Source organism: Schistocerca americana, chromosome X (genome assembly GCF_021461395.2).
Source record: "Schistocerca americana isolate TAMUIC-IGC-003095 chromosome X, iqSchAmer2.1, whole genome shotgun sequence".
In the NCBI taxonomy this organism is placed as follows: Eukaryota; Metazoa; Arthropoda; class Insecta; order Orthoptera; family Acrididae; genus Schistocerca; species Schistocerca americana.
In genome coordinates this window covers 690,123,850-690,136,053 of record NC_060130.1, presented here as the reverse complement: position 1 = coordinate 690,136,053, position 12,204 = coordinate 690,123,850, and the positions used below count along the sequence as shown (strand labels likewise).

Below are 12,204 nucleotides of genomic sequence, written 5' to 3'. Positions count from 1 at the left end.
GTTTCAGGATACTGGTTGGAGGTGATGGTCAGTAAGGGATTTAATAGGAAATTCTTTCAGTGAGAGCACAATAGCTAGCTAAAATGGGACGTTGGGGATTGTTGGGTTTGTAGATTTTGGGGATCATGTAGAAGGTGGATTTGCAGGGTGTTGCTGGGATGAGGAGAGGTGTGGACAGAGGTGAGAGGTTCTGAGGAGGACCTATGGGTTTTAGTATGGATCGGAAGTTATGTTGGACTTCCGGGATGCGATCATTCTGGCCAAGCTTGTACATGGAAGATTCATATAGTTGGCAGAGGCCTTCTGTCAGGTAGTCGCTATGTCTCATCACAACAGTGTAGACCCTTTGTCTACAGGGAGGATGATTAGGTCTGGATCTGTTTTCAGGTTGTGTATGGCTGTCTTTCATTCTGCCAAAAGGTTAGTGTTTGTAGGAAGAAACCCATGGAAGAATGGTGACACCAAGTTAAAGGTAAGGAATTCCTCAAAACTGACTAGGGGTGGTTTGCTGGATGGGTGGGAGGTTTACAGTTAAATAGTGGTATGAACTGGGAGATGCAAGGGATTATGTTGACTTTGGTCAGAGGAGTTGGTGGCAAAGAAGTGTTTCCACTGTAGGGCTTGGGAGAAGGAAAGTAGGTCTTTGACAAGTCAAGCATGGTTGAATTTTGGGGTGAGGCTGAAGGTTAGGCCTTTGGATAGAACTGAAACTTCTCTGAGACTGAGGTTTTTGGTGGAGATGATAGCAACCTTATTTTTGGTTAGCTTGGGTTGTGGGTTTTGTGAGGTGTTGGGAGTGACTTTTGTATGATGTGGTATATTGAAGAGGTCACCCAGCCTACACAACATCCTAGTCCATTCCTATGCTACCCCCTCTCCCAACTCCTGACTGCAAGTCCTGCCCAATCCACCCACCCGCCACCTCCTACTCCTTCCTCTGGAATGCTGTTTCATAAATGGCAGCACAAGAAGTTGAATCACCAGACAGGCATACAAATTTGCAATCAGGGTGCATCAGATAACCGCAAGAGTGCTCGTGCTGTCGTACAAAATTCACTCCAGACCATAACTCGTACTGCAGACAGGTTGGTTGCAGGTGCTCACATGGCCGCCTCCTAACCAACAGATGGACATCACTGACACCAAGGTAGAACTGGCTGTCATCATAAAATAGAACAATTTCCACTCTGCCCTCCAATGAGCTCTTGCTCAGTGCCACTGAAGTCACAAACGTTGGTGGTCTGGGTCAGTGGAATGCATGCTACAGGACATCGGGTTCAGAGCTGTCCTTGAAGTAACCGATTTTTAATACTTTGTTGTGTCACTGTGGTGCTAAGTGCTGCTCGAATTGCTGCTGCAGACACAGTATAATCTGCTACAGCCATACGTTCAACATGACAATCTTCCCTCTTGATAGTGCCTCGTGGCCATCTGGAGCCCAGCGTTCTTGTGAACATACCTTTCCGTGATGACCACTGCCAGCAGTCATGTACAGAGGCTACATTCCTGTCAAGTCTTTCTGCAATATCACTAAAGGAACATCCAGCTTCTCCTAGCCTTATTACATTACCTCATTCAAACTTTATGAGCTGCTGATAATGACACCTTCATTGCCTTAAAGACGTGCAACCAACTTCGATTCAGTATGTCCTGTCCCCAAGGTAACTAACGCTCATGACCATTACAGTGTGTATTTAAAGCAAGCTTGATTTGCATCCTCATAGTGGCACTACTATTACGTTACTGGTACGAAATCTGAATAGACGTGATCTTTCTTTCAGATGTAGAAACATGCCTACCAACCTTCGTTTGTTTCGCACATCTTGTTGGCGGTGGGATTTTTTTCTTTTTGTCAGTGTATATTCTGACCCAGAACTACTTTTCCTTTGAAGGGAAGGTTTACAAACAAATCTGCATCACAGCCATGGACACACACATGGGACCATTCTATGCCAACCTGTTTATGGGCCATCTATAGGAAACCTTCCTAGCCTCCCAAAACTCCCAACCCCTAGTCTGGTTCAAATTCATTGATGATATCTCCATGATCTGGACTCAGGGCCAAAACACCCCATCCACATTCCTTCACACCCTCAACACCTTTTCTTCCATCTGCTTCATCTGGTCCTCCTCCTACCCAACACGCCAACTTTCTCGATGTTGATCTCCATCTTTCTGATGGCACCATCCACAACTCTGTCCACACTAAATCCACTAAACATCAACAATACCTGCATTTCAACAGCTGCCATCCCTTCCACCCCAAAAATTCCTCCCATACAGCCTAGCAACCCATGGACAGTCACCCCCAGTCCCTCTCCCTGCCTCCCAACTCCCTCTACCTCTAGCTGTACCTACCCGAAACTACACCTACGACAGCTGTCCACCAGCTGCAAAATAGCATTGGCACTGTTAGTATAGTTGGCACCATGTAGGGGGTTAGGTGTGTGTGTGTGTGTGTGTGTGTGTGTGTGTGTGTGTGTGTGTGTGTGTAATTAATTTACTCTGCTCGTCAAAGGATAACTCTGAAAGTAGCAAGTTTCTTTCTTCTATGTGTGCGTATTGACAATTCAATGCTTCTGCTTTTTGGTGAGTGATCTCCTTCAATGCTAAAGTATTTACATTCTACAAGAACTTCCCTATACCAAAATACAGTGTGTACTCTCCCAATACAAATGTAAATAGAAGACAGTGGGGGGGGGAGGGGAGAGAGAGAGAGAGAGAGAGAGAGAGAGAGAGAGAGAGAGAGTGTGAGTGAGTGAGTGAGTGAGTGAGAGTGAGTGAGTGCGTGTGTGTGTGTTTAAGAGCATATTGTAACTGTGAACTGTGGTTAACATTTTCATGGTATTCCTATTTTGTAGGTATTATTTCCCAACCTACGAAAATGACAATTTCCTCTGCAATCTCGATGCTGATGAAGGTATTACTAAGAAAATGTAAGTACAGACTGTAAGGATGTCAGAATATATTATATCTATGTAGTATAATTTATCTCTGTGTTATTTCACCTTTCCGTTTAGCTTTTATTGCCAGTTTTATTATGTATTTTATGTTATGGCCTTCATTGGACCACTCTGGTCAGTCGTACAAAGCATTATGAGAGGAGTTGTTATTCAACAATACAGTTCTGTTCAATAGTAATTCAATAATGCAATGGTTATACAAAGGATTATTTATTATTATATAATGAATTTTTGCTCTTCTTCATTATTTTGGATATTTTTTTTTCCTTCTGTTGTTCGAGATTACCCCTGTCTGTCTTGTTTTTTAGGTCATCTACTGTAATTTGGAGTTGTTCCCTTATATCTTCCTTATTTCTGTAATCCATTTAACATTACTCATACTATTCCACAATTATCCCATTATTCTCTTACTAATCCTGTTTTATTATGTTCTGACAAGATGTCCAAAGAATGATATGCATTTCTTCCTGATCATGCTCATTACTGGTTCTATTTCCTTTTATAGTATTTCATTTGAAACTATGCTTCAAGCCCATTTACTTGATATTTTTTTATTTGTGTATATCATAATTATTCTTCTTTCTGTTTTAAGTATTCTGTCAGTTTCAGCTGTATTAGTTGTTTTGAAGTCGGTTACAATTGCATGTGCTATATGTGATTGTATAATTGTTTTATAAAGTTTTAATGTTACAGCTGTCAATTGGCTTTTTTGTTGTTTGTGACTTTTGTTCTATTTTGCCATGTCGGCTTTCAGTTAGGTTGTATCTTACAATTTCAGTCAGATATTTAAATTTATCAACAAGTCTGATTTCCTGTATTTCTGTTTCAATTTTGTTTGCTAGTGATGGATGAGTTACCATAATATTTGTTTCTTCAAATGATATTCTAAGGCCAAGTTTTTGTGCTATTTCTTGTAGGGATTTAACTGAATTGTTGAACATTATTGGCTAGGAGAGCAAGATCAGCAGCAAATCCCAAACAGTTTAAATTTATATCATTTTTGTAGCTTCCAGTTAGTACGTTCTTTGGGTTATCCTTGCACCATTCTCTCATCACATATTCCAATACACAGTTGAATAGTGATGGTGATAAGCTGGCACCCTGATTCAAGTCTATTTTTATGAGGAATGGTTCATAAATTTCTCATCTGAACTAGACTTTTGATTTGGTGTTGGTTAGAGTAAGTTCTATTAGTTTTGAATGAAGTCCCAGATTCCTTAGAATTTTTAATACTGAAGGTCTGTGGAGACAAACATATGTCTTCTTATTGTCGATATATGATCTGTAAGTACTTTAGAATGTACCTTCAGGGCATTCAAACACCTCTTTGTACTCATTGTTGTATTTCTCTTAAAATGCTGTGTGTCTTAATGTGGTATACTTCTCATTATTCATTTGAATGCATAAAAATATCTGTATAAATACTGCCATACTCCGATTACTGTCATACCAAGAACCTACGAGGATGGGCTGAAAAGTAATTCTTCCGAATTGTTAATGTGAAACCTCTTAAAGCTTTTTAAACAAAACCAACATTATTAACATTCTACATCTTTATTCTCCGTGCCTATATATTTGCAGCCCTATGGCACTAGAGGGTTCTGAATTGTAGCTTGTAACGTGCATGTTTGTAACATATTACTATGTCTGTGCATGAGTAACAGTGTACCATAATGGAGTTTTGAATTTGAAGAGTTTTTCCACGTATGGCGCACCCTCTCCTTTAGCATGACAATGCCAGACCACACACAAGCACTGCGACATTTGCAACAATCTGACGCCGTGGGTTCGCTGCCATCGTCATTCTCCATACAGTCCTGACTTGGCTCCACCTGATTTTCAGATGTTTCCAGAACTTCAAGAACACCACCAAGGACTTAACTTTGATACCAGTGAATTGATGCATGCAGAGGTGGTGATGTGGATTTGTCAAAAAATTTGTACAGTCTACAGTAATGTCATTGACAAACTGGTCTCCCATAGGGAGAAATGTGTTCATCGCCTGGAGGACTATGTTGAGAAACAAATGTGTAGACATGAAGAATAAAGATGTAGGCTGTTATTAGCATTTGTTTTATTTAAAGTTTTGTTACTAAGCTAAAATATTTTCAACTTTCTCTGAGTGGGTACATTTTGCACCCGCTGTGTCTTTTTTTAGAGTTTCAGACGTGTTTTATATTGTAAATTATATTCTAAACTTTATTATGAGCACAAGATACATTCTGTCATAGTTTTGGATGTTAGTTACCAAGTAAAAATACATTAAGTTACATTTTTATTCGGATTTGTTCCAAGTAAAGTATTTTAAAATCAGAATTTGATTTGAATGTTACGAGGTGCATTCAAGTTCTAAGGCTTCCGATTTTTTTTCTCCGGACTGGAAAGAGATAGAAACATGCGCATTGTTTTAAAATGAGGCCGCGTTCATTGTCAATATGTCCCAGAGATGGCAGCACCGTATGGCAAATGGAATTTTACCGCCAGCGGCGAGAATGAGAACTGTTTTAAATACTTAAAATGGCGACGTTTTCCTTACTTGAACAGCGTGCAATCATTCGTTTTCTGAATTTGCGTGGTGTGAAACCAATTGAAATTCATCGACAGTTGAAGGAGACGTGGTGATGGAGTTATGGATGCGTCGAAAGTGTGTTCGTGGGTGCGACAGTTTAATGAAGGCAGAACATCGTGTGACAACAAACCGAAACAACCTCGGGCCCGCACAAGCCGGTCTGACGACATGATCGAGAAAGTGGAGAGAATTGTTTTGGGGGATCGCCGAGTGACTGTTGAACAGATTGCCTCCAGAGTTGGCATTTCTGTGGGTTCTGTGCACACAATCCTGCATGACGACCTGAAAATGCGAAAAGTGTCATCCAGGTGGATGCCACGAATGCTGACGGACGACCACATGGCTGCCCGTGCGGCATGTTGCCAAGCAATGTTGACGCGCAATGACAGCATGAATGGGACTTTCTTTTCGTCGGTTGTGACAATGGATGAGACGTGGATGCCATTTTTCAATCCAGAAACAAAGCGCCAGTCAGCTCAATGGAAGCACACAGATTCACCGCCACCAAAAAAATTTCGGGTAACCGCCAGTGTTGAAAAAATGATGGTGTCCATGTTCTGGGACAGCGAGGGCGTAATCCTTACCCATTGCGTTCCAAAGGGCACTACGGTAACAGGTGCATCCTACGAAAATGTTTTGAAGAACAAATTCCTTCCTGCACTGCAACAAAAACGTCCAGGAAGGGCTGCGCGTGTGCTGTTTCACCAAGACAACACACCCGCACATCGAGCTAACGTTATGCAACAGTTTCTTCGTGATAACAACTTTGAAGTGATTCCTCATGCTCCCTACTCACCTGACCTGGCTCCTAGTGACTTTTGGCTTTTTCCAACAATGAAAGACACTCTCCGTGGCCGCACATTCACCAGCCGTGCTGCTATTGCCTCAGCGATTTTCCGGTGGTCAAAACAGACTCCTAAAGAAGCCTTCGCTGCTGCCATGGAATCATGCCATCAGTGTTATGAAAAATGTGTACGTCTGCAGGGTGATTACGTCGAGAAGTAACGCCAGTTTCATCGATTTTGGGTGAGTAGTTAATTAGAAAAAAAATCGGAGGCCTTAGAACTTGAGTGCACCTCGTACAGTGTGATGTTAGTCTATTTGTTTTTGCTGCCCAAGAGAAAATTTAATTGAAAAATGGCAACAATCAGTTAGAACAGCTTTTGCCAACAACATGAGTTACCTTATCAGCGTGATCATTGGAAATCCATTCATTACATTTGTCACATTTCCAGTCTGTCTTCCTGTCTTTTCTTGATTTACATAGAAAGCATTTTCAGCATCGTCTTCATTTGATTTTTTCTGCTGTTCGGACTTGTTGAGTTTTTGTACATACCTCCTTCTCTGAGGATGCGTGCTCAATTTCTTTCCATTTTATGCTCTTTGTTCATGAGTTTTCACCATTTCTTCTCCCAAAGCAAGCAGTAAGAGACACTAGAGATATATCTTCTTTTTCTGCCACATTAGGTTTTTTGTCATCGAAAGCATGAAACCATTCACACAGACATCATCAATCAAATGTAAGAAGTGTTTTATAGGGTGTTGTGTTGTTTATCTTGAGCATGTATATTCTGTGACTAACTTGCCCAGCACATCACCACCACTTTTGGCAGCATTGTAATGCATGATGATTTCTGGCTTGAAGTCACTTACTTTGTTAGTGCATGATTTCATCACGATGTTGGGATGAGAGAAGTATTACTGCTCTATTCTTTGCTAGCACATAAGACACCAACATTAGTTCATTGGTAAAACTGAAGATGGAAGAGTGTATCACCCTTTGTGTGTTGCTCAAAAATAATTCTGGAATCTCTGGCTTATTATGTCGAATTGTGCCGACCAGTGTCATATTCTCTGTTAGAAGGAACTGTGCTAGCTCACAGCTAGTGAAAGAACTATCAGTAGTGATCCCTTGCTTGTGCCATACAAATTACTGACCAGAGCTGTGACTACATGGAAACACTGTTCCTTTTCTCTTTCCCCATTATTTCTTCCAGTATATACCTGCATATGGTGTGCATTTAAAGTTTGGGTGTCTGGTGCAACCCAGACTTTCGTTCCATATTTTCCTGATTTTGTTTTCATCAACACAAGAAATTGGCATCTTCCCCAAAATGCAACCAACTGTTTGTCTACAGTAACATAATGATTGGATGCATAAGCCATGTGAAATCTGCTGATTACACCATCAAAATTTTTCCTAATTTGGCATAATTTGTCTGACATTCTACATGCATGTCTTATGGTTTTATCATCAAGACAAAGGGCACACAAAATTTGAACAAATTTGTCTCTTCCCATTGTTGCAGTAAATTCTGTCCTTGAAAATATAGGGTTTTTGATCCATAAATTTACTACCGATTCTTCTTCCTTTCTCAGAACACCTGCAAGAATACGCAATCCAATAAATGCTAGCAATTCTTTTGAAGCAATATCATTCCATGGATTTGAGACTTTAGGAGTTCCCTCAGAATTAGTGTGCAGGAAAATTTCTTTCAGTATTTCATGAGTAGAAGTGTTCCATGGTGCAACATAATTTTAAAGTATTTTCAGTTTAAGCTGTCAACCGGGACTTGCCTGCAACAGTGTTATGCTGTCTGCGATGAAATTGAGGAGTAGGTAGCTTTTTGCATAATTCACCATTTTTCTGATGTAATTTTCACCTATTTCGTTGTCACCAGATTCATCATCGATGTCAGAATTGTCTCCATTTTCAGATACACCACCACCAAAAATAATGTTGTCACTATAGTCATCTGAATTTGCATCCAGTACATCTTGTAACTTTTTTTTTCTATTGCTTTCACATTTTATTTAAAAGGAAACCATTTACAATTTGTGTGGAGCTGTTATTGTGCTGCTTGTCAACAATCAAGTGAATGTAACAGTTATTTTTAAATGATCAGGTTTACGAACAGTGTAACTAGAACAAGCAAAACTTTGAATAAAAATTAACTTCAACAAACACCAAGTGGGTACAGATTGGTCTCCTGTAAATTTTTACTGCATATATCCTGGAGATAGGCAAAATAATGTGAACAGTGAGATAGATAAGGCATGTTTCACGCTGGACTGTGCGTGTTCAGTATGGAATAGGCATCAGTGCAGTTTGTTTTCAAGTAGTGCACACTTTGTATATGCATTCAGAGGCTGAAGTCGACATGATATGAAAGATCTAACAGAGTTCCAAAGAGGGCAGATTGTGGGCGCCCGATTATCTGGAGCATCAGTAACCAAGACAGCCAACTTATTGAATGTTTCAAGAACAACTGTTTCAATGGTCATGACAACCTACGCAAAACATGGAAAGACATAATCATGTAAATGTAACAGTGGGCGCAAATGACAGCGATCGTCATAAGCTAATATGAATTGTTTAAAAACAACACAAAACTACGGTGGTTAAAGTGACTGCAGAGATCAATAGCTATCTTCGAGACCTCGTATCTATCGACACTCTGCCAAGAAATCCATAAAGTGAATATTCATGGATGAGCTGCTATACTGAAACCATTAGTGATGACAACCACCAATGCAAGAAGCATAAAACATGGTGTTAAGGAGCATAAATCCTGGACAGATGATCAGTGGAAACACATTGTATGGTTTGATGAGTCAACATTTTTGTTATTTCCTACATCGGGTCGGGTTTAAATCTGGAGAGCGCCAAAAGAAGCCCACAATCCTGACTGCTTGATTCCAGTGGTTAAGCATGGAGGTGGAAGTGTGATGGTGTGGGCAGCCATGTCATGGTATTCTGCTGGTCCCATCATTCCTCTCAAAGGCCATGTTACAGCTAATGATTATGAGAACATTTTAGGTGATCAGGTGCATCCCATGATTCTAATGTTGTTCCCCAACAATGATGCCATATTTCAGGACAATAATGCAACCTTTCACATAGCCAGGACAGTACAATCTGGTATGAGGAGCATGCAACTGAACTGCAGTATCTTCCCTGGCCAGCACAGTCCCCAGACTTTAACATTATCGAACCCTTTTGGGCGGTATTGGAGTGCAGACTCGAGCAGATTACTGCCTCCCTCGTCACCACGGGAGTTTGAAGAGGTTCTGATCAAAGAGTGGCATAACATTTCACTGGAGACTATACAATCATTACATGCCAGTAATCCAAGAAGAATCACAGCTGTATTATGGGCAAATGGGTGTCCAACACTTCATTAATGAACCATTCCCAAGTAAGTACAGGCGTTCACATTATTTTGCCTATCCCCTGTATATGTAAATATAAGTTTTATCATATGTATGTAATAACACCACCTTAAATCACATATACACCAACTGATTAAAAGTTTCTTCCAGAGAAATGAATAATAATTAATAAAATACATGACCTGAGAACAATATGTCCCCACTTGATAAATCAAAGTTTAAAAAGTTACAAGAGTTTTTAAATAAAAAATTTACAGGCTGCATAACTTTTCAGCACATCCTCGTATTACTGATCTCTGCCACAGGTAATTCCAGACGGAGTTATATCTGTTGGTACTCTTCTAAGTTTAGTTTCCCATTTTACATTTCAGTATGTAATTTTCATTGTATCTGTTCTTGTAGAATGTGATTGGCAGGCACTGTTGCTATGGAGTAAATTTCTTCTTTCTGATTTGGAAATAGAAACATGCTATCACCTTTTTAATTTGATGTGACATTAAAGCTTATTACACTTTTTTCTATGAAATATACTGCAGATGCTCAAATAACACTGTATATCTGAAGTGTTTGTGGCACATAATGTGTATCATTTTCCTTAAGGATTAAATAGCTGTATGTTCTTGAAGAAGTAAGGGGTAATCACATTTCCCTCTGTATAATCCAGTATGATCTCCTTTGTGAAATTACTTTGTCCTTGTTCTAATGTTTTATATCATTATTGGAGACCTGGAAAAGCAGCAACTATTTTCTGCAAAATTCGTATCTGTGTTTGGTGAAATTTGCATTTAATTTTTGTTTGTTTGTAAATGATTAGAGGTACAAATTTAAAAGGTTGTCAAGCAACATGCATGAAGACGAAGACTTTGTGCTTTGAAAGAGACCTTTAAAAATAGTGGTGGTAAGGTAGTTTTTGACTGGAATTTTTGCTTTTGAAAAACCTTCAACGTTTATTTTTCAAAATCGTCTTTGCTTATGTTGTTCTGGCTCTATTTAAGCGTTTAACAAATGATTATTCCAGTCAATAAAATGCTCCTGCTTCTCAACAGAAACAGGTGCTATTTGACATTTTCCTTTTCCCCACCCAACTCTATTATTATATAATCTACAGAATATTTATTTCAACATTTTGTGGGCATTCATAGCCGTGCAACTCTTACATTACAATGCTACAGATTGAACTAACAAGGTACTAAGTGTAAAAGTAGAACTGAAAGTGACTACTCGCATCTTTGGGGAAGAATTTCAGCATGTTTGAAATATGTTGACAGGTTTTGTTTTCCTGCCGCTATAGTGCAGGGTGCAGACAATATAAACTGGTAGTCAGCCACAAGTATGAACAAACTATAATTTAGACAATCAGAGCGGTGAGGAGCTGTGTGGGGAAAGAAGCCCATCCTCCCTCTCACAGGACAGCTAGCCTCCACCCATGTCCCCCTGCGGGTTCGGGGGTAAGAATAGGCCCGCGGTATTCCTGCCTGTCGTAAGAGGCGACTAAAAGGAGCCTCAAACGTTTCGGCCTTCTGTGATGGTCCCTTCTTGGGTTTGACCTCCTTTTTTTTCCAAATTTCCGTTGTTAGTGCGTGCCATTTGGGGAAGGACGCCTTACATGGTGTTTTTCTATTGGTCCATCATGCACCGCCATCTTGCATGTTCCTTATTGTCGTGTGGCGGGATTTACACCCAACGTCTTCTGGGTTGCCTCCTTCTCGTCTTGTGCGCAATCCCCTTCTTAGCACCCACAACCACCCAACGTCTTCTGGGTTGCCTCCTTCTCGTATTGTACGCAATCCCCTTCTTAGCGCCCACGACAACTGTGGACCCTTTCAACACCTAAAATCCAGCACGGTAGCCAGTCCGTTGTGGTGGGGTCGTCATGTAACCTCTTGGTGGTAGCCCCCTGACCACGCAGGGATCGCACTGCAGATGCCAGAGCTGTTTCCTCCCCATGCATGCCAAGGAGTATGTGCCCATCTTGTCTGGGGCACGGGGACTCCGGGCAACGGGATATCGGCCAGGTACCCGTTGCTTTGGCTGGGTGGCGCCCTTGGGGAGAGCCCTCGTTCGGAGTAGGTGGCATCTGGGCGGATGTGGCGCAATGAAGTGCAATAAATCACACCAAGCTGGTGGTCGCACGGCCACCAGCGTCTCTAAGCAAGGCAGAGTAGACTTTGATGCTGCGCAATATGACCCTCAGTCGTTCCCCTCGTTGGCTGCTCCATGGGAGGGACGTAGATCTAGTGCCAAGCGGGAGCCTTATGTACCACAATACCTTGTCTGCAGCAGGACTGATGGTGACTCCTTTCTTACGACAAAGCCTCTGTTTTTTGTGGAACACCTGGAGGATAAGTTTGGGGAAGTGGCGGGATTGTCTAAAATGAGGAATGGGTCCATCCTCCTCAAGACGTCTTCCCCAGCCCAGTCACGAGCGTTGCTCTTGTGTGATAAGCTGGGTGAAGTCCCTGTTACCGTCACTCCCCACAGTAGCTTAAATATGGTCCA

At 41.0% G+C, this 12,204-nt stretch overlaps 1 protein-coding gene across 3 annotated transcripts in view; it reads left to right on the top strand.

Moving 5' to 3' along the window:
• LOC124555276 (zinc finger protein 277) overlaps window positions 1-12,204 on the top strand; it is a 151,382-nt gene that overhangs the window by 128,610 nt on the left and 10,568 nt on the right. For all 3 annotated transcript variants that reach the window (XM_047129147.1, XM_047129146.1, XM_047129145.1), the window contains exon 8: window positions 2,862-2,936. In XM_047129147.1, the coding sequence (XP_046985103.1) occupies window positions 2,862-2,936 (75 nt within the window). The remainder of the gene's footprint in view (window positions 1-2,861; window positions 2,937-12,204) is intronic.